Source organism: Malania oleifera, chromosome 5, assembly GCF_029873635.1.
Source record: "Malania oleifera isolate guangnan ecotype guangnan chromosome 5, ASM2987363v1, whole genome shotgun sequence".
Lineage (NCBI taxonomy): Eukaryota > Viridiplantae > Streptophyta > Magnoliopsida > Santalales > Ximeniaceae > Malania > Malania oleifera.
This window is the reverse complement of record NC_080421.1, coordinates 102,952,592-102,979,895: the sequence shown is the minus strand read 5'-3', so window position 1 is coordinate 102,979,895 and position 27,304 is coordinate 102,952,592. Positions and strand designations below refer to the sequence as shown.

The following is a 27,304-nucleotide window of genomic DNA, read 5'->3' as shown; positions in this document are numbered from 1 at the left end:
AAACCGTCACTACTACTTTAGACTTTAGTTAACACAAAAAAATCCTAAGGGCCCCTAACTCGCACCACGACTCTTACCCTTTCCTCATCCCTGACCTCTCAGCTCTCACTCTCTCAAATCTCAATCCTCTCCTCTCTTGAGTCACCTCTTCTCTTCCCTGGTACGCTACTACATGCCGAACCTGCCCGTGTTACGAGCCTGCGAAGTGCGAACGATCCCCAGCTCAACTCATCGTCTCCTCCAGGCTCCATGGACCACAGCCACAGGCATCTGTCATCCCTATTCTAATTGTAAGCAGGCTTATCAGGCAGCGACTACGACAATTGACCTGGCTTACCATGTGATTTTTGAACATACCCTTGCAGAGAGGGAGCGTAGGTATCTGTAGGACATTATTTTTCAATGATGCATACTTGATGCAGCTCTAATGGACCTTATCTTACTAATAGAATGCTACAACTACACCCTATCCTATTATACATGAATTTATGTATTGATAATTATGTGTAATTGTTTTGTTAGAAAGTATTAATTTTTTTCCCAGGTGGCTGAGTAGAGTTGAATGCTAGTGATTAGGTGGCCTAGTACATTTCTGTTTATGAATTTGTCAAACTAAAATACTTGTTAGCCATAAAAAATTTGTGAAGCAAATTTTTGGAGGGGCATTTCGGAATAGGGGATAATAGTGTACATTATGGATTTGTCTGTGAGGTTCTGATTGTTGCATCAGTCAACGAAATATTAATTCACATAGATAGTGATGATTGATAATGCTGATCTTAGTTGAATGATGGCAATGTAAAAGTTAGTTCGAATGGAAATAGAGATCATGATGAGGAAATTGGCTAAGACCATTCCGTCCTATAAAATGAAGGCCAATGAATGCACTTGTAAGGTAGATTGGTTTGTTAGAAGTTGAGGTGCCACATGAACAAGAGGAAGGTTGTAAAATACTTGCATCAAGAGTGTGAGAAAATATTTAATTGGTAGATTGCACAGTATGATTGGCAAAAAGACTTCATGTAGTTGTTCCCAAGTTGTTGAGTTTAAGCCTATCTTGAGTTGGGTTGAGTAGATTTCATTAGATGTGACGGTTGAGGATGACTATTGGGGGTTGAATGAAACTCACCACTTAACTAAAGGGTGAAGTGGTCCACTAATAAACACCAAGGTGAAGTGGTCAACTGATAAACCCCTTATTAAGCACTTGGTTTTCTTGTGTGAGTGATGTTGTAATTCCATAATAAAGTTCCCAAGGAGATTGAGTTAGAGGATTTTTTTTTTCTTTTGTGAATTGTTGTAAAAATTAAATTTTTTGCATTCGTTGAAACTTATGTGTAAAAACATATGGCATACGTAGTGGGACATCTGTCACTTATTTCTTTCTCCTATGTACAAGTCTTCATTGTCAAATATTTGATATTTGATGGCTTCAAGGATGAACCGAGCCAACAAAAATGTCATTGCTGCCACTAAAGTCGTTAGCTTTATTCATGTTAGCATTAGCTCAATCAATGCTACACTTGAGGGACCAATGACTTGTAGTTAGTTGCAATCCCTTATCCAACAATTCTAGCGCAAGAAGTACAATCAAGTTCCGCCATATCTCTTGATTTCTTGGTAGGAACAAAGGCTCACAACTTTATCAATTTAGATGCTCCATAATCCTTTCAATACTAGTATGGAGGGAAAACTCCATGTATAAGCAAATTGCTCCCCCTAATCTATTTATATTCTAGGTGATCGAGAGCCTTAGGGATAAGATCATTCATGTAATTTTTATAGCTCATCTTGTAATTAAGGTGATTTCAATTATGAAGATCGATAGAATGACATTTGAAGAAAATTTGGTTTAAATGGAATGAAGGATTTCTTTTTGCATAAAAATTTTGGAAAACAAAGATTTGTCAATTGCAACTCTGTTAAACAAATTTGAGATTTTGAGTCAAAATCCTATTTGTTCACCAAGCTTAACTCTTGTTGTCATGTTATTAGAGCTACAAACGAGCCAAGCTGAGCTGAGTTGTGGTGAGCTCGAGCTCAACTTAAGTTTAAAATTTTATGTTCTAATTCGACTTGTTTAGCATATATATATATATATGTTGAGCTCAGCACAAGCTCAACTTGACTAAAGCTCGTTTCACATATAAATGAGAAGAGCTCAAGCTCGAGCTCCAACTTGGCTAGACTAAAGTTTGTTTCAAACTAATAAACGAACCAAGCCACTAACTAATTAATTAATATAATTTGAGAAAAATATATTTTAAAATAAAAAAATTAAAATTAAATATTTAATGTGATTAGTTTAATATTGAGTTTAAACTAATTAGTTTTGTTGTTATCTAATACATTTTATAAGGTTGTGCAATTTTTTTATTTTTTTAATTTGAAACCATGTCATTTTTTTTTTAGTGGAAGCTCTTAACCACTATTGTACCCATTAATAATCACAAAAAATAAACATTAACCATTAGATAAATAGCCCCCTACCCAATTGCTCCACGTAACACCTAACCCCTTCCTCAAAGGCACTTTATCCAAGAACTCCCAACTAGCTCAATCACGTGCCTTCTCAAAATCAGAAAATCTAATTTGAACACAATGCCCTTTTTCTTTGTACGATGAACATCCTACCACTTCAATGTCTACTAAAAATAGCATACACACTCTCTCCCACAAAAAACACTTTGAGCAAAAGAAATAGTATTACTAAGGAAGAGGTTAGACTTCATGTTCAGAGTCCAGTATTCCAAACTTCAATTCGTGCTGATCGAACTCTGGTACATGTCCAAAATAATAATAGTTTGGAGCTAGAAGTGTTTGAAAAATGGGGAGGTAAGATGCAAAAATCCAGGAGCAACTATGGGAGAGATTGGGGGAGTACATAACTTTATTTTTACATTGCATTTATAATTTTGTAGTTTTTTCCTTATTTTTAAAGTACATGTAATTTATTTATGTATTTTTATCTAAAAATTGAAATTCTCAAAAGGTTTACACCTTAATGACATAAGGCTTATGCCTTGCCTACTAATCATGGGCTTGTTATGCAAAATTAATTATTGTCATTTCATGTGTGCATCGAAGCTTAGACCCGTTCAAGAATGGTTACTATACATTCATGCCTCATCGTACATGTGGGACAAATCAATTGTTAAAATTAAATTGATTATTAGTCATATTATGTAGATCAATAATCAATTGAACATCTCGATTGTTTGTTTCACTTACGATTAGTGATGTTTGTATTTCAACCATTATTGAATTGTCCAATGTGGACAGTTTAGGAAGTTGTATTTACATTCTTGTCATCGTTCACACTTTCATCATTGTCATTATATATTTTGATTCTGTCTCTACTTGTGTTCTCTGGGTGCATAGTGGGGTGTGGTGACAATTTTTTAGTGATGGAAAACTAGCAGATGATATGCACTTCCCCCATCTCTTGTACTTGAAGAGCCATGGGGAGATGCTGCTGAAATTTATAATGACTACGACGAAGGAATTTGAGTGATTGATCGCAATGTAATTGCAACATTCCTGAATGGGATAGGATCCGTACCCTTTAGACGGAAGGTGGATGATTATAGGATTCACAATGCATGCGTCATAAACATTCTGACAATGTAATTAACACCATTTACTTGAACATGTTATAGGGAATTAATGAACATGGATAAGAGTTGGATGAATGCTCGGGGTAGGTTTTTGCTAGAATACGTGAAAGGGGTACATGATTTCATAAAGTTCACGCATCCTCGTGCTGACGGTGCTAGTAGAATAAGGTGTCCTTGCAAGAAATGCCAAAACATAACATTCAAACACATTGATTTGGTCCATTCACATTTATTAGACTTTGGAATGGAGAAAAGATACACAAGATGGGTGTTCCATGGTGAAGATTACGTAGTTCAGAGCGATGATAATGATGATGAAGATGAGGGGGCAAATATAGTAGGTGGTGATACACGTTCAGAAGGGTTAATTGAAATGTTAGGTGACTTACAAAGGGGGATTACAGTGGACATGGAAGACGTCAGTGTGTCGCGTACTGGTGATGAATCTACTTCAGTAGATACCATACTTTGTGATCTTAGTACATTAAATTGATTTGGTAAACCATTTGCTAATCTCGTGAGAGATGCACGAGTGCCTCTATATCCAAACTGTACAAAGTTCTCAAAATTAGAGTTCCTAATAAAGTTGTTTCATCTAAAGACAATGCATGGGTTATCTCAGAGTGCATTCAACATGCATTTAAGCCTCATTAAGGCAGCACTGCCTAATGGTGAAACACTTCCAAAGTTCTTTTATGAAGAAAAGACATACATGCATGAATTGGGTCTTGGTTACACTACAATACATGCATGTTTATATGATTGTGCACTCTTTTATGGTGAACATGAAAATGCGAATGAGTGTCTAGAATGGTGAACCGAGGTATACCACTAATCAGAATAAAGGTAAAAAGATCACCCAAAAAGTTTTGCGATATTATCAATTAATCCTGTGGCTGCAACAATTGTATATGTGCAAAAAGACTGCTATAGATATGAGATGACATAAGGAGAAACATCTTCAAGATGGAAACACCCTTAGCCATCTAGCAGAATCCGAAGCTTGAGTCGAGTTTGATAAAATGCATCCGTGGTTTGTTAGTGTTCCTCACAACATCAAACTTGGCCTTGCTTCAGATGGGTTTAATCCTTTCGGTAACATGAACAACCCGTATAGCATGTGACCAATTAGGATGATGCCATACAATATGTCGCCATGGCAATGTATGAAAGAACCCTTCATTTATATGTCTCTGCTTATTCCTAGATCGAGGGCACCTGGTAATGATATTGATGTTTACTTGAGGCCATTAATTGATGAGTTGAAAGAACTATGGGAAAAAGGAGTGGAAACATTTGATGTTGAAATCGGGACAACATTTTGGATACATGCTGTACTTTTGTGGACAATTAATGATTTCCCCGCCTATGGCAATATGTCGGGCTGGAGCACAAAGGTTACTTAGCTTGCCTAGTGTGTAATAAAGATGCTGGGTCCTTATCCTTAAAGCATGGACGCAAGTTATGTTTTATGTGTCATCGTCATTTTTTACGACCTAGGCATCCTTGGAGGACTCGTGGTGTCAGAAGATTTAATGGAAAACCTAAATGAAGATTGCAACCAAACCGACTAAGTGGGGAAGAGATATTAAACCAGCTCAGGTTGATCAAAGATATGAAATTTGGGAAATCACCTACTAGTAGAAAAAGGAAACGTGCTAAGTGGGAGTTAAATTAAACAAAGAGAAGCATCTTCTTTGAGTTGTCATTATGGAAAGATCTTCCACTGCGCCACAACTTGGACATCATGCACATCGAGAAGAACATTTGTGAGAATGTCATTTGTACATTTCTGAATATAAATGGGAAGACAAAGGACAATGCAAATACTCGTCGGGATATGGAAGATATGGGAATATGGCTTGAGTTGTATCTGATTCGTGATGGGGACAAACTTCTCATGCCATCAGCTTGTTACAAATTTTCGAAAGAAGAGAAGAATAATTTCTTCGAATGGTTGAAATCAGTGAAATTCCCTGATGGATATGCATTGAACATATCTCGATGCATAAGCACGAAGGAATGGAAGATCTTAGGAATGAAAAGTCTGACTGTCACATCCTTTTTCAATGAGTTATGCCCGTTTTCCTTCGTGGACACTTGACCAAAGATGTTCGCTCAGTGCTGATTGAATTGGGGATCTTCTTTCGACAGTTGTGCTTCAAGAAATTGAACATAAATGTATTTGAACGGTTAAAGGAGGACATTGTGATCATACTATGCAAGTTGGAGAACACATTTCCGCCAACATTCTTCGATGTGATGGTCCACCTAGTCGTCCATTTACCAATGGAGGCCATAATTGGAAGACCGATCCAATGTCGTTGGATGTATCCTATTGAGAGGTAAATTATAAAGTCCTACAATGTTCTCGTGATTTCTTTGCTTTTTTTTTTGTGTGTACAAGTCACTAATGCTCTGTAAAATGCACAGGTTTTTATCCACTTTGAAGGGGTATGTGTGCAATAAGGCATGACCGAAAGGTTCAATCATTGAGCATACATTGACAATGAATGTCTTGAATTTTGCTTAATTTATCTACATGATATTGAAACAAGGTTCATTAGTGAGGAGCGAAATGCAAATGTTCATGCTATTAATGTCGAAGATGAAGAACCGAGGAGCTTTATATTTCGAGGAAATGTTCGGCCGTTCGGTGCACGGGTTTACGATTTCATTGATATGGACAACCTACGAAAGACACATTTTTATGTCCTCAATAATTGTGATGAAATTATTCCATATATCGAGTACGTTGTTCAAAACTCCTTACTTTGCATCGTATTTACATATGCATATATACTTAGTTGACATTAACATGTACTATTGTTGCATATAATGAACATAAAGCTAAACTTTTGGCTCAAAATGAAAGGAATGTTGACGAAAGATATAAGAAGGAATTTGTCAATTGATTTGGGTGCTGTGTAAGTAACAACTACTACTTGAGTTCGCTACAATGTACATTTTGAATATTGACGATTTACTCATCTAAAGTCCTTTGTAATTAATAGATGAAAGTCATGTATTATAATAAAGAACCAACAACAAGTAAAGATTTGTATGCGTTGGCATGTGGCCCCGATCAATAAGTTAGCCGCTACAGTGGTTGCATTGTCAATGGCTTACGCTTTCATACGATGTCCCTCAAACTGCATAGAAGAATCCAAAATTGTGGAGTTGCGGTGCTAGGCATAGAAGGAGATGAGGAAATTGACTATTTTGGTGTGTTGGATGACATTATAGAGCTTCACTATGGAGTTAACGGACTTGTCCACATCTTCAAGTATACCTGGTGGGACATTAGCAATAAAAAAAGTGGGATAAATACAAATGCCTACTTTACTAGTATCAATTTTAGTAAAACATGGTATCAAAACGACCCTTTTGTGCTTGTGACGCAGGTAGAACATGTGTTATACCTTAAGGACACAAAATTAAAGGGTGAATGACATGTGGACCAAAAAATTCCTTCTCAAAGTTTGTGTGTTATTACAGAAGTCGCAGATGGGGAGAAGAGTGTTAACGATGATGCTTTCCAAGAAGGTCTGCCATTTGATCCCGTTGCAACGCAATGTGTTAACAATGTTGTCGAGGAAGGATCCGATCCTACACCATTAAATAGGGTGGGTGCCACGGCAGAACACGTTGGAACTGTTGACATTAGAATTGAACGCTCTGTACACGTTGACTTCATCGACAGTGATGAAATTGATGGGGAGGATGAAACTATGGCTAAGTACGGCAGTGAGGAGGAAGACACTCTAGAAAGTGAGGATGATACTGATATTGAGGACGTATAGGGGTTAAGCATGTTATGTTGTCACCGTGTATTTGACATGTGAAAATAAGTGAAAATATATTTACTATGCATCCATCTAATATCCAATCTTTTTATATTTACTTGTCAATTATTTTGTAGACAATGATAGAAAATTAAGTCAGAGAGGAAGTACATGAAAACTATCAAATTCACAACAGTAAAGTATTCATTTCATAACAATGTTCCTGAATTAGCAAACTATTGAAAAAATCAACAAATAGCAAATAGTTCATCAATCTCGCTTAATAAGCATGCACATCCAAACAAACTGCAGCAGCCACGGAAAGAACCCTAGGATAGGTCCTAGCTCGTCTAAAAGCCTCTTATAGTTTTGCCTGAAGCATGAAGAACAAACTAAACCTCATATAAACATCACCAACTCATGCCTACTGTATATGTTGCTCGCCTCATCCTACAACAGAAGATAAGCGGCCACCAGTGCATCTTGAGCTCCATTATACAGTGAGTTATAAATCTTCCCATAAACTTCCCTAACCTTTTTTGCAAGATGGAAAAGCCCCTACAGACAATAGTTCAAGACTGCAGCTGCACCCAAGGCAACCCTCATCCCTTCCATGGCTTCCATGACAGCATTAATAACATGCGGAGAAGTCTCAAATATGTTTGGCCATACATAATTCAGCAAGTGTTTTAAAGCATCCTCACAACCTAAACCAGCCACTCCCAAAGCCATGTTCTTAACAGCAGATGCAGTAGTTTGCCTATGTACCAAATCTCTATCCATGAGAGCATCCTCAAGTAGTGGAGTGACTGCATAAATATAACCTTTACCCATTTCACCAATGTACTCAAAAAGAAAAGAGAGTGATATTAAATCACCATTTTGCACATTGAGTTCTGGTACATGATCCTCATTCATTAATGCTGGAAGTATTGTAGAGGGAGAACATGTTTCTACAACTACTGCAATTGCCACAGTAGTACACACGCGGTTCTGACGCTTCTGCACTTTGAGATTGTTCAATAATGTTGCCAAGACATCTTGTGGTCCAATGGCTTTTGCAATGTAGCCAATCGTGTTCACAGTTGCTCATCGGATACCTTTTTTATGGGCTTTAAGCATCTCAAGAAGTTCAAAAAAAATCCTCATCCATTATCTTGCTGGGACAAATTCAGCCTCACAGTCAGCAATTTGACCAACAAGATCAATACAATTTTCCTGCACCTTCTCATACCAATTCTTCAAGATTGGGGTCAGTCAAGGAAGCAAATCCTTTATTGGAGGAGTCATTTTTTTCATACCAATAACATTGAAAATAGCTTTGAGAGCCCCCAGTATTGATCCGAAAACTTATAGATACTCTTCTCCCAGATATTCATACAAGACAACCCCAAGATGATCCATCAGTTGTTCTTCTTGGCACTATTTCATGACAACAACAATCCTTGAAATAAGATCAGCAACTTTCTGCCTCACCTTAGCACTCTTGTTATTCAAGCGCCACTTAATGGTTCCACAAAGTACAATTCTATGTAAGAATCCAAATGACTTGTGGATTGCTATACTCCTAATTTAGAACCCTATAAGTGTGAGCGTGTTTTGTTATGGTTATGGAAGTTAAACCTAAAAAGAGAGAAAACTTGGGTTTATGACCATTGGTTGTAGGTTTATTGGATATGTAGAACATAGTGCAACTTATAGGTTCCTAGTACAAGATAACAAAGCATGACACATGCAGTCTTTGTGCACAGCGGGTGCAAATGTCAGTATCAAGCATCACAGTTTGCTTGAAGTCCAGCTCAATTTGGATGTCTTGGCTTTTGATTCTTTCAATTCTATTGTTGCCTTCACTTACCTCCCAAAATATTTTCCATGTTATTTTGTACTTGGTGAATGGCGCTATTAGTTGACGACTTTTATTATTATTTTATGTCATTAATTAACTGTTATCAATTTCTTGTGAGGCAGCAAGAAATACCAAAAATTCAGTGAGGCAGCATGCAATCAGTCTTGAAAGGGGCTTTTACTAATAGTGCCTTAAGAGTTTTTTTGCCTCGCAAAGCTAGCCTATTGGCCTTGAGCATATTAGGCTTATCACTAAATTAAGGTATGGATTTTGAGCTGAATAATCCTATACATAAATAGTCCCTACTTCTAAGCTGACTGCAGTCTATCAAGGCTAATTCAACCTTATTAAACTAGCCTATAAATGGTTCTTATTCAAGTCTATTAAATGAGTACAAGCAGTTGAGCCACTCATGAACTGAGCCCATCCATGTTTAGGCTTGGCTTGCTTAGTAAACAAGCCACAAAGTTGGACTTGGGAGTTGCTCCTTTACATAATGAATGAGTTTGAGCGTGCCCTTGTTGAGTAGAGCTTCCAAGTGGCTTGGTTCATTTGCAGCCCTAGCCTCTGCACGCCTTGATTTTTCAGTAATGTTGATTGTATATTTAAAAGTTTTCTTATAGAACCAAGACTTGTATCTTAATAGATAGTTTATTGATTCCCCTGATAAAAAAGAAAGTAAGCATCATCAAATTCTTTTAGCTAGGGTTCCTATAGAAAATGTAATTTGAGCTCTAGAAAATTGCTGTGATTAATATAAACACTACTGAGTTAAGAGATCACACCAAAAAGTAGCACAATGAAGCACACAACATATAGAGTGTTGCACCATCATAACATGTGATGGGAGTTTAAAAGACCTAGCAAAAGATTCAAATACATGACATAAGATGAGTTTGATTAGCTGTTACAACTAGAAATGTCCAATCCTATCACACCCAAAATCCTTTCCCTTCTCACTTGAGATTGAATCTATTCAACATACACACAACAGAACCAACCCTCGAAGGCTGACAACAGATGGACCTCACATCACAATTTCTATTAACACATGCCATGAGAACACTCAAGATTATCTTTACTTTACTCATAAATAAACCACCATGAATAATAATTGTCTTGACCCTTTCAAGTAGGAAAACTTTAGAGGAAAAAAACTAGAACAATTAAATATGCATAAAGGTCATCCTAATGCACAAAGTTCCTGCAAATGTGTGGTTTGAAGAAGGATCTGATCATGATGAATCTATAACATGCAACCAAGAATGAACAACTTCTCCACTTCAATAAATAAATATGCATATGGTATCAAAATCACCAACCCATCCAACAAACTGCTTGCACTTCATGACATTCTCCACCTCAACCCACTAGCCATTACCATGAATAAACACATCTCAATGTTTGGGCCTAGAAAAAACCACCATTATCATGTTTCTTTTGTTTTGTAGAATGTACTGCATTTTTTAGAGCATTTGTTCCAATTCATGGTTCACTAGGTTGTTGCTTTTTGGTTAGTATAGTCTTGATCTTTTTGCTTTACTAATAGATGAACTCTATTAAAAATATCCAAGATGAGGTTATGTGGTATATTGTTTGCAGGCAACTGGATAAGAATCTGACTTGGAGTTATTTTTTAAAAACAATTTTATAAACAAATAAATTTATGAGAGAGAGACGGCAACGAGGAAAAAAAAACTAGAAAACCAGACAACAAGTATTACAAAATAGCTCTGCTCCAGCAAGGAACCCAATCACACTGATTTGCCAAGGAAAAATGCTGAAAGAAACCATTCCCAAACCCATAGTGATGTGGGAAAGACTACTCCATTCTAAAGAAAGTTAAGAGGAGTATCCAAGTACACCAGAAAATGGCCATTGAAAAAGCCTCCCTATCATTCTCCTTTCCAAACCCCTTGTCAGTGAAGTGCAAAACATCTCCAAGAGGAAGGATATACCAAACTCTGTCAGAAAATACCAAACAATTTACTCCAAAGGGTCCAAGAGTACTAACTGTGAAAGAATTAATGTGAACATTCCACCCTTAAAACATAAAACAAACACATCAGGCAATAAAACTTAAAAACATGTTATAGGTTTCTGAAGCAAGTCATTGGTATTAATTTTTTCCAAGTTCACTGTCCACGAAAAGGCAGTAGCCCTAGAAAGAGTTTTGGCTTTCCAAATGAAAGTGAGAGGGGCCAAAGGAGTAGAAACAATGTTTTAGAAGACTCAATCAAGGCTCACCTCATGATGAGACATACCTAAAACACACTCAATCTAAAATACTAAATTCCTAAAAATACTGACACATTACACGCCAAGGCTTAAGCATTTGAACAAAGGGCTCACCTTTTTCTCTTTAGTTGTGAATTTTGCATTTTGGTTGTGTGGTTCTTGAGTTTGATTGGTCAGAAAATTTTAGCTACATATTTATATAAAAGGGAATGCCATAGATGGGTTGATTTCTAAAACTTTGTAATTTCAAGCTCGCCAAAATAACTGAGAGTTGTATCATAAATATTGAAAATATTTTGAACGTTGTATTGTTATGGCTATCTCTTGTCATGATTTACTTAATCAATTCAAGCTAATATTTCATGAGTGGCCAACAAGTAATTTATAAATTATATTTCATGTTTCAAAATTTTTATTTGTGAATTTCTTAATTTTTCTTTATTTTTAGTAGTACTTGTAATTTATTTACATTTGTATCTGAAAAAAAAAATTCTCAAAAGGCCATGCTTCAACGCCATAAGTCTTACACCTCACCTCTTAAGGATTAAAACGCCTTGCCTTATGTTTGCATTTTAAAATGAGTAGAAATAAGAAAAAAAATACAAGAAATATAAGTTTAGTTATTTTAGGAGGAATATTGACAAAAAGATTAAAACTTGATGAATTCTTGGCGCTAGTATATTTTTCGATATCTTGGATTTTTTATGCAAGTTGAAGGAGAAATCGAGGATGCCACTCATAGAGTTAAATTGGGTTGGGTAAAATGGAGAAGTGCTTTTATGATCATATAATACCATTAAAATTAAAAGAGAAGTTCTATGGAATGGCCAAAATACTAGCTATACTATATGGATAAGAACGCTCGGCAACTACAAACAACATATCTAAAGAGTAAAAGTTGTTGAAATGAGAATGGTACGGTGGATGAGTAGTATAACTCCAAAAAATAAATTTAAGAATAAACATACCTGTAAGGGGCAAAGGCATATCTGTGAGGAGTGAACATATTTGATTGTTTTCTTTTGGGTTAATTGGAAGCCCATACTGAGCTTGGGCTACACAACAGAAGTTAGCTTATTTACCATCTCATATCCCTTTCCACCCCTCCTAGGATTCGAACCCGAGATCATCAATAAGGATGTCTCAAGTTTTGACCACTGGGATGTTTCCTAGGAGACATTATGTTTGATTGTCCTTGATAGGGAGATTAAGAGATCGATGCTATTAGGATTTAGGATTGAAGTTGGGTGGACAGAGTGGATTGGCTTGTTTTGTATCTGTGTTTTGAAACTTATTTTGAAGTCCAAGGAGGTCTTGTCGTTTCTAGTTATTTTACAGAACTTGTGTGTGACCCCAAGGGCAATTACTAGTGCTATGAAAATTTATGGGTTTAACACAAGTAATGAACATTGTCTTCTTCCAAGGTCAAGCGCATGTGCTTTTTAGATATCGGAGATAGAATATTGTTGCAAATATTTGGAATCTGTAATGGGTCTTGCATTGAGAATCTTGGAAAATTCCTTGCCATTTTTCTTAAGGAGAAGTCATTGGTTTATTAAAAATAGAATTGTATGATTGAGATTTGAAATCTACGAATTAATTGTCATTTTGCTATCCTTATTTGCTTTATAATTGGCAGTCTAAATTAGCATAATTGCTTTTGTTGTATGATTGTTTGATAAGTTAATGTTGGATGATATGAACACTTACTTGTGTAGTGAAGTTTCTTTTGAGCTTCTGGCGTAAACAACACTGATTCCAAATGATGGTAAAATTTTGAAGTTATCCTTGAACTTGTGTTAAAGTTAGTTGATATGAGGATTAGGTTTGTGATAATACCCACTTTTGTGTAGAGCATTTAATTATGATAAAATAGATAAATAATTGGGATCTTTCATGGCCAACCTGATATATTCAGTTTGAGATGAGACTATGATGGTTCTCAAAATTGATTTATAGACTCACCATGGATATGCTTTGTTGGTTGCCCAAAGGTGAACCTAAAGAAAAGTGGAGTTCAAATTTTGGAGCATCCTTTCCAATGCTAAATGGTTGTTGGATTTTAGGTCTTCTTTATTTATTGCCTCCACCTTTAATTTGATTCTCATTCTATTTTGTGGAAAATTGAAAATACAATTCCAATTGTTAGATTTTAGAATAACAAGTTCAAACCACACTCTGCAACCTTTATGTAAGATTTAATAATATTGGAATTTGTCTTTATGCTTTGGCGTGTTGACACTGGGATTGATTCTGTTTCAGGCTGCAGATGCGTTGTTTGGCGTGAGTGACTCTTATGGGTGTTGGCTGGCTTATGGTAGTTTGTTGATGTAAATACTAAAGACTATTACATACTACTTCTTGTAATTGTTGTTGTTGTTCTGATTCTTCTTCTAGTTGGTTGTCAAGTGAAGATACTGTAATGATGTTGTGTGTGTATGAGATCACCTAGCCCTGCTTGCAAATGCTTCTAGCTGCTGCTAGATTGTTTATTGAGTGTCAACACGGCTGCTTAAGTGCCTGCAGTTATTTGTTGTTGACTATATAGTCAAAGAGAACCTTGGAGAGGCTATTTATATTTGTGATTCCTCCTAGAATACTGAATTCTATAGTTGTGACTACTTTTTGAACTTAACCTTTGAAGTTCTATAGTGTTGCTTTGTGCTAGTGTATGCTGCCTAATTTGTATTGTTGCTGTGTTTTTCATTCTTTGTATTGGTGTGTACTGTCTATATTGAGGGGTGGATTTTTTCGTCCTCTACAAAGAAAACTTTGCTGATATTGTTTACATTTAAATCGCTGCAATCAAACTGATTGTGGAAAGTGGAAACTTAAAAGGGTTAGGTGGGTAGAGCTATGAGCTTGTCTCGTGTCAATGCTCTCTAGATCTCCTCACTTTCTACATTGGCATTGGCTGGAAAGTAGAAAGTAGTAAAAAATAAATTTAAATCAAAATGATATATAAATATAAGAATTTGCGACCATAGGGCTTAGAAGAAGCCTATGCTACTATTTGTCACCATGGGAGAAGAAGAAAGAGACTACACTTTTGGCAGACTGTTGTGATTTATTTTTTATGCTTGTATATGTGATAGGTAGTGATTTATTTTCAAAAATCGTATACTAATTTTTTTAACTTTCTTAATTTGTAGGGTTTGCAATTGTGACAACATTAGGACGATGTCATGCAGCTCGGATGCAGCTTTTCACTTTTTTTGTTATCTCAACAAATGAAATGTATTTAAATTTGAATTTTTATAATGTATTTGTATTTAAATTTGAATTTGTGTAATATATTTGTATTTGTATTTGAATTTGTGTAATATATTTGTATTTAAGTTTGAATTAGAATTTTGAATAATTTATGAATTTTATTGCAATTATGGTTTAATGTTATGCATAAGAAAATGTAATTTAATTACAGTTTTTTACAAGAATTAATAATTGGAAAAAAATTTAACTTCACTGTTAATTGTGCAATTTAAGTATTAGTTACGATTTCAAATCGTCACTAATACTATGGCTTTAGTGTAGGTTTAAAACCGTCCCTAAATCTATAAGTGACGGTTCCGCAAAGCAATAGTGATGGTTCTAAAACCGTCACTAATAATAGACCAATAGTGGTAGTTTTAAAATCGTTACTAATAATGAGTAATAGTGACGATTTTAGAATCGTCACTAATAATGAGTAATAGTGACGATTTTAGAACCGTCACTAATAATAGAGTAATAGTGATGATTTTGAAACCGTCACTAATACTATGGTTTTAGTGACGATTTTTGGTTGATCTGGTGCAAAATCTATAGTGACGGGCTTAGGTCTTTAGTGACAGTTTTAATCCGTCACTAATACTCTATTATTAGTGATGGTTTAAAAAATTGGTCACTAATAAGTATTAGTAACGGCAGGTATAGGGACAAATTGAAAATCGTCACTAATAACCTTATTTTTTGTAGTGAATTTTGCAATCTTCCATATTAAATTTTTTTAGCAAGTCCTTGATATATTTAGATTGGCATATGAAAGTTCCATGATTAGCTTGTTTAATTTGTAACCTTAAGAAGAGACTAAGTTCACCCATCATGCTCATTTCAAATTCACTTTGCATGCATTTGGCAAATTCATTACACAACTCTTCATTGGTTGCCCCAAAAATGATATCATCCACATAAATTTGAACAAGGAGCATATCATCATTTTTGGATTTGATGAAAAGTATAGTGTCAATTTTGCCACGGGTAAACCCATTTTCTAGTAGAGAACCACTAAACCTCTCATACCAAGCTCTAGGGGCTTGTCTCAATCCATACAACACTTTAGATAATTGGTAAACATAATCGAGATATTTATGATTTTCAAAATTGGGTGGTTGTTCTACGTATACCACTTCATTAATGTATTCATTTAGAAAAGCACTTTTAACATTTATTTGAAACAATTTAAAGTTTTTAAAAGAGGCAAAGGCAAGTAGCATACGAATGGCTTCTAACCTAGTAACAGGAGCATATGTTTCATCAAAGTCAATCGCTTCCTGTTGGTTATACCCTTGAGCAACTAGTCTAGCTTTATTCCTAGTTACTACCCCATTCTCATCTTTATTATTTCTATATACCCATTTAGTTCCAATGATGGTGTCCTCATTAGGCCTAGGAACTAAGGTCCACACTTTGCTTCTTTCAAATTGGTTAAGTTCATCTTGCATGGATATCACCCAAGACTCATCTTCTATGACTTCTTTAATATTTTTAGGTTCTTCTTAGGGTAAGAAAGGGGAGTGATTCACTATATTTCTCAAGGAGGATCTTGTGGCTACTCCACGGGATGGTTCACCTATGATTTGATCTATAGGATGACTTTTAATGAATTTCCAATCTCTAGGCACTCCTGATTTCGATTTTCATTATCTTCAAGTGATTTTTCATTTGCTTCTTGATTTTCACTTGCATTGTTTTCAATAGACATTTTCTCTAAGCATTTTCTAATATCAATATCGTCTTCATCATCTCTATTAGAAAATGGATTAGACTCATCAAACACAACATGAATAGATTCACTGACAGTTAAAGTTCTTTTATTGAAAACCCTATATGCTTTACTATTTAATACATATCCTAGGAAAATACCTTTATCGAATTTTGATTCAAACTTTCCTAGATGTTCGTTATCTCTAAGTACAAAGCATTTATAACCAAACACATGAAAATAGGAAATATTAGGCTTATGGTTGTTTCATAATTTATAAGGGGTTTTATTAATTGATGGTCTAATCAACACCCTATTCATAACATAGCATGCAATATTAATGGTCTCGGCTCAAAAATATTTAGGTAAGTTATGCTCGTTCAACCTAGTTCTACCCATTTCTTGTAGTGACCTATTCTTTCTTTCTACTACACCATTTTTTTTAGGTGTCTTAGGTGCAGAGAAGTTATATGATATGCCCTCTAAGTCGCAATATTTTTCTATGCTTTCATTTTTGAATTTTGTGCCTTTATCACTTCTTATGCGAGTGATTTTATATCCTTTCCCATTCTGGATTCTCCTACAAAGTTTGGTGAACTGTTTACATGATTCATTTTTATATGCAAGAAACAACACCTATGTGAATCTAGAAAAGTCATCCACAATTACAAAGGCATAAGATTTTCCACCAAGACTTTGTACAGAATTAGGTCCAAACAAATCTAGGTGAAGCGTCTCTAAAGGTCTAGTAGTAGATATGAATTTCTTTTTCTTAAAACTACATTTTGTTTGCTTACCCATTTGACATGCATCATAGATTTTATCCTTTACAAAAGACATCCTAGGCAAACCTTTAACCAATTATTTTCTAACAAGTTTAGTCAATAAATCCATGCTAGCATTTCCTAAACACCTATGCCATAACCAACTAGTTTCATTTAGAGTAGAAAAACACGTTACTTGTTGTGAAGCTAAATTATCAAGAGAGGTAGTATAGACAATTTCATGTCTATCAGCAGCAAAAAGCACTTTGTGATCTGTTTTATTTTCTACTATGCATTTGTCGTTTTCAAAAGATACTTTATATCCTATGTCACACAACTGACTTATGCTAAGTAGATTATGTTTCAGTCCATCGACCAACAAAACATTATAAATAGTAGGAGAGGAATCCTTACCAACCTTACCTACCCCGATGATGCGTCCTTTGGCATTGTTGCCAAATGTCACATAGCCTCCATCCTTGGGAACAACTGAAGTGAATTTTTCCTTGTCGCCGGTCATATGCCATGAGCATCCACTATCTAAGTACCACCGGTCCATGAAGGAGGACGATCTTAGACTTACTTACATAATAAGCTAAATAACTGATGCTGGTCCCCAAATTTCGTTGGGTCCACGGGGGTTAGTAGCAGGATCTCCCTTAACTACCCATACCTTTCTAATTCTAGCATGCTTATTCCTAAGTGGACAATCAAATTGAATGTGACCAATCTGTTTACATTTAAAACACCTTAATCGACACTTAAGTTCTTTAGGAGGAATATAAGATTTTGACTCACGTGTAAAGTGTCATAAGTAAAGATTAAATTGTCTAACATTTTCAATACCATTAAAACCAAGACCCTCTTTACTCACGGAATTTATTTGGGCACCAAGTAATTTTTTAAAATTTTTTTTGCCCTTAGTGAATTTAAAAATGATTTTGGAGCTATTTTCCAATTTCTCTTAAGCTTAATAATAGTAGCATCCTTTTCTTTTAAAATAGAGGCATGAGAGATTTTTGCCATATTAAATAATTTTGACCAATTTTCACATTTCTTTTTCAAATCATTATTCTCTTTGGTCATTTTGCCTAACAATTTTGAAATACGAATATATTTAAGCTCTAATTCTCTAAATGTAGGCATGCAATCAGAATCACAATCATCGGATGAATAACAAGAAGATGATGAACTAGAAGACAATACCTCATCCTCATGTGCCATCACGCATAGATTAGCGACCTGCGTGTCACTATGATCTGACTTCGAGTCGCTGCTGCTGAATTGGTCCCATGAAGTCCCAACCTTTATACCTTTCTTCTTTTTCTTAGCCTCTTTTTTCGGCAGTGGGCAGTCGGGTTTGATGTGCCCCACCTTGTTGTAGTTATAGCACATAGGAGCATATGATTTTTCTTTTCTTTTACTGGACTCTCCCTTCTCATTAGTAGAGTCTCTATATTTTTTAAATGGCTTCCTGTTCTTCTGAAAAATATACTAAACTTTCTAGTTAGCATGGCCATTTCATCAACAGTGTCAGAGCACTCACTAGATGTGTTGTTAGATGCTTTCTGTGCAGTCACTTTCTTAGCCCTATTATGCTCATTGGGTCTTTCATTTATGGAAAATTCATAAGTAATCAAGGAACCTATCAATTAATCTAAGGTCATGGCCTTAAGGTCTCTACCCTCAACAATGGTCGTAGCCTTGGCTTCCCAAATAGGAGGTAAGCCTCTAAGGATCTTCCTAATCATCTCATATGTGGGATAGGTCCTTCCTAATGCATGCAGTGAGTTTATGATGTGTGTGAATCTAGTGTACATGCTCTGAATGGACTCACCTACATTCATCCTAAAAGCCTCATACTCACTGGTCAACATATCTATCCTACTGTCTTTCACATCTCTAGTACCCTCATACGTGACCTCTAACTTATCCCATATTTCTTTTGCAGTAGAACATGCCATAATCCTATTAAATTCATTTATGTCAATACTACAGTATAATATATTCATGGCAGTGGCATTAAGACTAATAGCTTTCATATCATCATCATCATATTCATCCTCAGTCTTAGGAACCCGAGCTGCACCCTCAGTTTTCATAGGGACATAGTTTCCCTTTGAGACAATCCTCCACACCTTCCAATCAGTATTCTGAAGGTAGATGCGCATCCTCTGTTTCTAGAAGGTGTAATTAACACCACTGAAAACAAGAGGTAGTGTGGAAGATGGTCCCTTATGGAAAGGGGTTATGGAGTTATGAGTCATATGTGATCTTTTTTGCAAAATAACAACTAGTCTATGCTACGTGGCTCTGATACCAATTGTTAGCTTTACCATGATCCCAAAAGGGGGGGGGGGGGGTGAATTGGTATTTTTAAAATTTAACCCCTAGGTATTCCTCCTAACAGCAGTATGTTCACAACCCTATGATCAATCTAGTGCAAGTAATATAAATATATCAGAAATTAAATGAAGCGATTTAATTAACAACACATGCACCAGATAAACAATAAAGTAAAAGTGACACACAGAAATATTATCGAGGTTTGACAAATTGCCTACGTCCTCGCCTTGGCTAACAAGCACAAGGATTACCACTATAGTTGCTCTCTTAAACGGATGGAGCGGCACTTATACAAACCAGGTCAATTAGAACAGGGCTAACCTTAACCTTTATAACAATCCTTACCGAGCTGGATTATCACCCCCTCAGGCCACTCCTGAAATCACTCATATTTTACAATTAAATGGTACATATAAAACTGCTTTCAAGTGAGGCAGATATGTACCTAAATGTGTTCAATCACATACACCACAGTGATTTAATATGTATACTCAATGTGGTCCAATAGTTCAACTCTCAAATGTATTTTCTATTAGTGTAGTGAGTACGTGAGAGTGTCAACAATAATCTGTGTATCTCAAAATATTCAATCAAACGTGTTCACACAGAATTTCAAGTGAGTTTCAAGTATGTCAATCAGTAGGATGTCTCAATCACAATATAGTGTATATGCTTGGTTTGCAAAAGTTATGCAATCTTTGTATTCAAAAAATGATTTATATTTGAATAAATATTGCCGCAAGGATTAATATAACAAATACAAATATCTTTTCACAAATATATCAATAAAGATTCCACAAGATATTTGAGTAAGTTTGAAAATATTTTTGCAGGCAAAAACAAATACAAGCTTCCAAAGATATTGCAATACGAATGCAACACTCAGAAGCTTAGTGTTAGAATTGGTGTATTTCCAAGAGGGGGGCGAATTGGAATTTGAAAACTTTTTTTCCTAGGTTAATCTATCCAACAACAGTATATACACAACCTAGGGTCAATCTATGCAATTTTCAAATGCGTAAATAAATATAATGTGGAAATTAAGTTATATGCATCATTCACCCATAACATATATGTGCGGTAAAAATAAAATACAGAAATGTAAACAAACTCATGATATGTTATCGAGGTTCGGCCAACTGTGCCTGAGTCTCCGCCTCTAGCTCGCAAGCCCGAGGATTCCACTAATAGCTCACTTAAGGGTCGAGCGGCACCGATTACAACTAGATCAATTAGCACAGGGCTAACCTCGACCTTAACCAAGTCAATTAGTGGGGCTGACCTCAACCTACACGCCTTAACAGGACGATGCACCTAGCTTTCCTAACCGGGTCTAAACCAATCCGGGACTATTCTAGGGTTAGTTTTCCTCTTCAGGCCCGTGCCTGGAAATACAGCAATATTTAAAGTACAACCAAATAGTACAATGAATATGCTTTCAAGTAAAGCAGATGTGTACCTAGATACGCGCAATCACAATCACCACAATATGATTTAATATATAAGCTCAGTGTGGTCCAATATATAAACTCTCAAAATATTTGCTATCAATGTAATGCATAGGTAAGAGTGTCAAACAATATGATCTTTGTATCACAAAATGCTTTCAATCTAATAGCTCACACAAAGACACTAGCTAGACAATATATATGCATATTTCAATCAACAGATTTTCTTAGTTGTATGATGCTCAAGTAAGTAATATATATGCTTTGTTTGCAAAAAGAGTTCAATCTTTGTATTCAACGAATGATGCAAATCAATGAATATTGCAACAAAGATTTTTGGCACACAAACAAATATCTCTTTAAAGATTTATCAAATGAAACACACTAGATATTTGAAAGTGATTTAGAAAGTATTTTTGCAACCAAAATCAAATATAAACTTCTCAAGATATTGCAATGACAATGCAATACTCAGAAGTTCCAAATAATCCTTCTTATGAAAGACTTATTGATAAAGTCACCTAAGAACACTTGAGGATGTGCTCTCAAATAAAATGAATTTCACACGAGCACAATCTTGAGAGAGCAATACTTAATGAACAACGACATTTAAATCACTCTTAAAAAAATATTTGAGAAGTAAGATCTGGTAAGAATAAGTGTTGGAGGCTCAAAGATGAGTATTATGGGTTTTAATATTTTCAGAGAATTTGACAATAATCAAATATGCTAATCTCATACTAATCTTAGCAAATGATAGGCTATATATAGACATTGGAAGAATTATAGGCATTGGGGACCTATTGGGCATTATTAGGAAAGTTTTAAATCATTTTAAAATAATTAACCCTATTTAAAAATGTTTAACTGTGGTAAAAATCAGGGCAACCTGAGAGGTCTAGTCGACCAGAACCATTTCGGTCGACCAGAATTCATATGATTCGGTCGTAAAATTAAGAATAGCTTCCCAAGAGGGGAGGTGAATTAGAATCTTTTTTATATTTTGATGTTTTTTAATCATTTTCTCTAGATATTGAATAGATCACAACAGATAATTTATAAATGCTCCTTAAAATACTTGTAATTTAAATAAACAAGACAATCAATAAAGCTAAGACAATTTAATCACTCAATCAAAGATAATATTGCTTTTGTTGATTTCCCTGTGAATATGTATCACCTGCTTTGAATTAACTTTTAGTATGCACCTCTCTTGATTAAAATTTCCGCAGATTAACTAACGTACTCCCTTTTGGGTTTCCGTAAATGGTTAATCGAAACGTACTTTCTAAACACCAAGAATCTTTATTTCTTTCTCTTTAAAACTTGTTACCTGCACTTTGAAATCATACAACACAGCAAGTAAAGTATATAAAATAGAGAGAAAGACACAAAATTTTTACAAGGTTCGGCCTCAACACAACCTGCGTCCTTGCCCTTGGCAAAATACTAAAGGTTTCCACTATACTAATTCCGTTATCGGGTGGAACAACGCCTGTTTACAATCACTCCTTTGGTCAAGGCTAGAGCCCGCCTTCTCCAAACAATATGCCCTTGTTTGGTCAACGTTCCAATAGCCTGGAATGGTCCAAAATCTACAAGAGAAATATCAAAAGATGGTGTATAAGAGAAGCTCACACAAAGAGCAGATTAGTACAAATCAAAACTATGTACTTCAAAAGATAAAATATCAAGAATGAAATAAACTTTTGAAGCTTTTCAAAGAATTCACCCAAATCCTTTTCTCCAGATGAGAAATCAGTAATTCTTTAGGATTTGATGAACAAAAGATCAGAACAACAATTCTTTCAGCTTTGCAAAAGATGAAGTAAAGAGATTTTGAGAGCAAGAGAGCTTTGAGAGAATTTCATTGCTTGGGATAAATTTTTCATTCACAAGAACCATGTATTTATAGGCTTTCAAGTAGGTTCCCTTGTTGTAAGAGTTTCCTTAAAGAGTTTCCCAAGTTGTTAGAAAATTTGGGTTTCAAACGACTACAATTTAAAAATAAGAGTTTTAAAATTTTTTCCCGTTGAACAGTGTTTAGTCGTTTGAAGTGTCGAGGTTAGTCATCAGAAGTTCCTTAAACCCTTAAAAAATATAACTGAATACAGGGTCAGATGTCTGAAGTCAGGGTTCAGACGTCTGATGTTACAGGTTCAGATGACTGAAGTCGCAAGTTCAGTCGTCTGAACTCATTGCTGCAACTCTCTGCCTGTTCTGGAAATTCTTCAGTCTTCTGAACTTAATGTTCAGTCATCTGAAGTCTCTACTTCAGTCATCTGAACTGAAAAGTTCAGTCAACTGAACTTACTAAAATATGTTTTATAAAAAGGCTTTCTTTAAAACTGTTTTACTCTCTTATGAATTTTATAAAAACTTAATTCAATATATTTAAATAAGTCTTTAAACCTTGATAATCTCTTAAAAAAAAACTTCAAAATATATTTCAAAGATATTTTGCCTTTTGAAATACTCACAAATATGTTTCCTAGGCCTTCAAGCTTGAGTTCTCTTTGCTCTTGAGATTTTTTTGAACAATTTTATTGAGCTTCAAATATATTAGACCCTCTTTGGATCTTTGAGAAGATATCTTCATGCTTGACTTTTACTTATTCTTCTCTTGAACCATACTTGAGCTAAATTTGATCTTTACTTTGAACCACACTTGATCCATATCTCTTGAAACACCAAAGCTCAACATTTTTCAACTTAAATCATCCTTTGTTTATTATCACCAAAACCAATTGAAAGACCTTGTTAGGCCAATAGGTCGACTAGGACATTTTTGAACTAAGGGCTCAGTCGACCGAAAGTGGGCGATTTTCAACTTTACTGAGGTTCGGTCAAACAGGCCATTTTGAACTGGGTGGTTCGATCGACCAGACCATTGGGATTTTTCCCGAGCACCCTTGGTCGATCAGGTAGTTGGAGTTCATTTTTTTCTCGGTCGACCAGATGGCCAAACATTTGACCCCAAGGGGTTTTGGTCAACCAGGAGTTTTGAACTGCAATGGTTCGATCAACCGGGACCTTGGTCAACTGTTGACCCAGGCCAGTTTTGGTCGACTAAGGCATCGAAAGTGTACCAAGTGTGCATTTTGGTCCCGTTTCAAAACATACAAACCCTATTCAAGTGCCTAATAAATGCAAGTGCAAAGGTGAGTGTCCTAAGGTCACTTTGGGTCCAATTTTGAAGACACCGAAAAAATCCGATGTCGGTCGACCAGTGTTCCCTATGGTTTGTCTAAGGTCATTTTTATTTTGAGCTTATGTATTAAGCCATGTTGGTGATGCATGCAATTATTAGAATCCAAGCCCTTTTTACTATTACATACCTTTCCTACTTAAATATTACAGACCCGAATATAAGTTACAACAAATAAACTATATCTTAGGTCTTCGGGGTCTTCGTTTTCCTCTGGGTCTCTGAGTGCCATCATAGGATACTATCAAGATAAACCTGCACATCAACTCGGCAGTCATTAAATACCTGAGTATTTGTCATAATCAAAATAGGGTATGACCCATAGTGTCAACAATCTCCTCCTTTTTGATGATGACAAATACTTGCCTACTTCTCCCCCTTTTGGCAACAGCAAAAAGGGTGTAGATAAATATTTAAGTTTATATAGGCAAATAAGAGGAAAATATCATTTTTATAACAGTAAGTTCGAAAAGTTTTTTGAAAAATTTCGGCACCATGTCGTTTGAAAATGGGACTTTCCAAAACAAATTATTTATAAAAAGGACTTGTTTGAGTTTATAAACTTAGCAAGTTATCCAGAACTACTCGAACAGGTCAATATGGTCCATCAATCAAGTATAAATTTCAATATCATCATGAAGTGGACAAAGGAAGTGGCCATTACAAGTCATAATCAATACTCATTAAGTCCAATATGATAATGCTATAGATATAAGAAATGTGCACACAGGCAATAATCAATACTCACAAAGTCTAAGGCAAGAAAACATGACAACAATGAAATTAGTTGCTAAGACTTGTTAAATTTTCTTTGAGAGATCCCCCTAAATTTATGCAAATTATGAAACATTTAAGAAGCATCTCAACTATGCATTAGACCTGTTAGCTACTTATATTGATATTAATTATAAGAGTTTATTAGGTTTTTAACATAGTATAGGTAATGAAACAAATCAGACTCACAAAGTAAAACCTGTTAATAGTATAAGCCTAATGAGCTTGGTGAGTTATAATTCTCTTCTTAAGAATGGGGCTTAAACTCCCCGATATAGTCTCAGGCATACATAAGTGCGTTTATGAACAAGAATGAATTTCATTTAAGCACACCCATCATATGTTCATTCTTCTTAATATTACTTAGCATGCAAGAGATTTTAGGCATTAAGTTCTTACTAATTTATTATAAGATTGGGACTTAAATTCCCATGTATATTTGCATGCACACTTACTTGAATTAAGCTCAAGGATGATGTTCTCTTAACTACATTTCTTATATACTCATCCTATCAAATAAATTCAGTATGCAACAAATATTAATCATTCAGCGCATATGCATGACATATTGTATTTCATTTTAAAAGCATGATAGTCAATTAAGACTATACTCAAAGTTATGCAATTTTGAAATACATGTATGTATATAATAATAATGAGGCAAGAGGAAAAAGAGTTTGTTTTGAAATTTGATCTTGCTAAAAGTTAATGTAGATAAATATATATACATATATAATTATAATATACATCCCCTTTTAATATTTGCAAAATGGTGCTGGGGGTGCTTGCAGAAATAGAAACTTTAATTTAAAAACTTATGCAAGCGAGCAACAAATTTTTTGGTTTGTCAATAAAGCACATACTAAAAATAAACAAAAAACCAAAACCATAATGATCCTAAAAGTTCAACAATCACATGCAAGATCATATGGAAAGTACAAAAAGTTGTGGCAATATAAACATGCTTCAGATTATGATTTTCAATAAAATCTTTTCATTCAAGTGCATGCCACAATGAATTCATTGAAGATCTAAGCTAAACATATGGGTAAGCAAAATAGGGTAGTAATTTAATTCTAGATGCTCCCCCCTATCAATTTGAATATGTGCTTAGATTCTTTAACTACTTATACTAACCAAAGAATAATTTCATTATGCTTAGTAGCATAAACCATCAATCCAAGTCTTTAAAATCAACTATACTAAGTATTTTTCAATTGCATGTCATCATTTGATTAGTATAGTTGTCTCTATAGACCATGGATGCATCAGAAGATATATATTAAGGCATGCAGTAATGTTCATGACCCAAGAACATTTCATATCAAAACATAAGCCTTTAAGCACTAGATATAATGTTTTGGGTATTCCTAAGAGCCTCGATATTCAATAAATGAAGGTGATGCATATGGATCATTTATGCGCTTCCTATAAGGATGGATCTGAGCCTTTCTAAACAATTGATGATTATGCTGGGATGAAGATTAATTATCTACCTGAGTTTTCACTCATCCTTTCAAAAGTATTTTAAAGTTAATTTCATCATAATCATCTTTAACACAAGGTTTTGGTTTGGGAAAAATTCTGTCAAAATTTCGGCAGCATGCCATCTGCAAATTGGACATTTTCCAAATTTTCATATACCAAAACTTGATAGATTCAAGCAATCAATTCAATATAGTTCAATTTGAGCATGCAAGAACATATAATCCACTACCAGCATGCATTTCACATCAACTGTGTTGACCTTATTGGTCACGCCCGGTTTTGATTATGACAAATACTCATTGTATCTAATGAGCATTTGAGTTTTTGTGCAGGATTCAAGAATGATAAGATCAAGATGTGCACAAAGCAAAAGAAGCCCGAAGACCAAAGTTTTATTTCATAATGTAATATATTAAATTGGTCTGAAATAGTAAGTAGGTATTTGGTTTGTAATAAGCTCACACACATCACACGTATGATTTACTACGTAAGCTCAAACCAAATCATGAATGAGAAAGAACCATAGAAAGACCTTAGGGTGCACCTTCAGTTGACCTTCGATCGACTGACACTGGACTTTTTCGGTATTTCCAAATTGGACCCCAAGTGATCTTAGGACACACACATATTCACATACATTTGTTAGGTATTTGATTAGGACTTGTTTGGTTCAATACGGGACCGAAATGCACACTTGGTGCACTTTCGGTCGACCGAACCAGTCCTGGGTCAACAGTTTGACCAAGGCCTGGTTAACCGAGACCTTATAGTTCATTTGACCCCGGTCGACCGAACCACCAAGGAGTCAACATTTTGACCTCCCAGTC

The 27,304-nt window shown here is 35.2% G+C and overlaps 1 protein-coding gene across 1 annotated transcript in view; it reads right to left on the bottom strand.

Annotated features, from left to right (window-relative positions):
• Positions 1–7,960: 7,960 nt before the first annotated feature.
• Positions 7,961–27,304, bottom strand: part of LOC131156084 (uncharacterized) — a 60,660-nt gene continuing 41,316 nt past the window's right edge. Inside the window, exon 2 of the mRNA XM_058109533.1 lies at positions 7,961–8,457. Coding sequence (XP_057965516.1) covers positions 7,961–8,457 — 497 coding nt within the window. The remainder of the gene's footprint in view (positions 8,458–27,304) is intronic.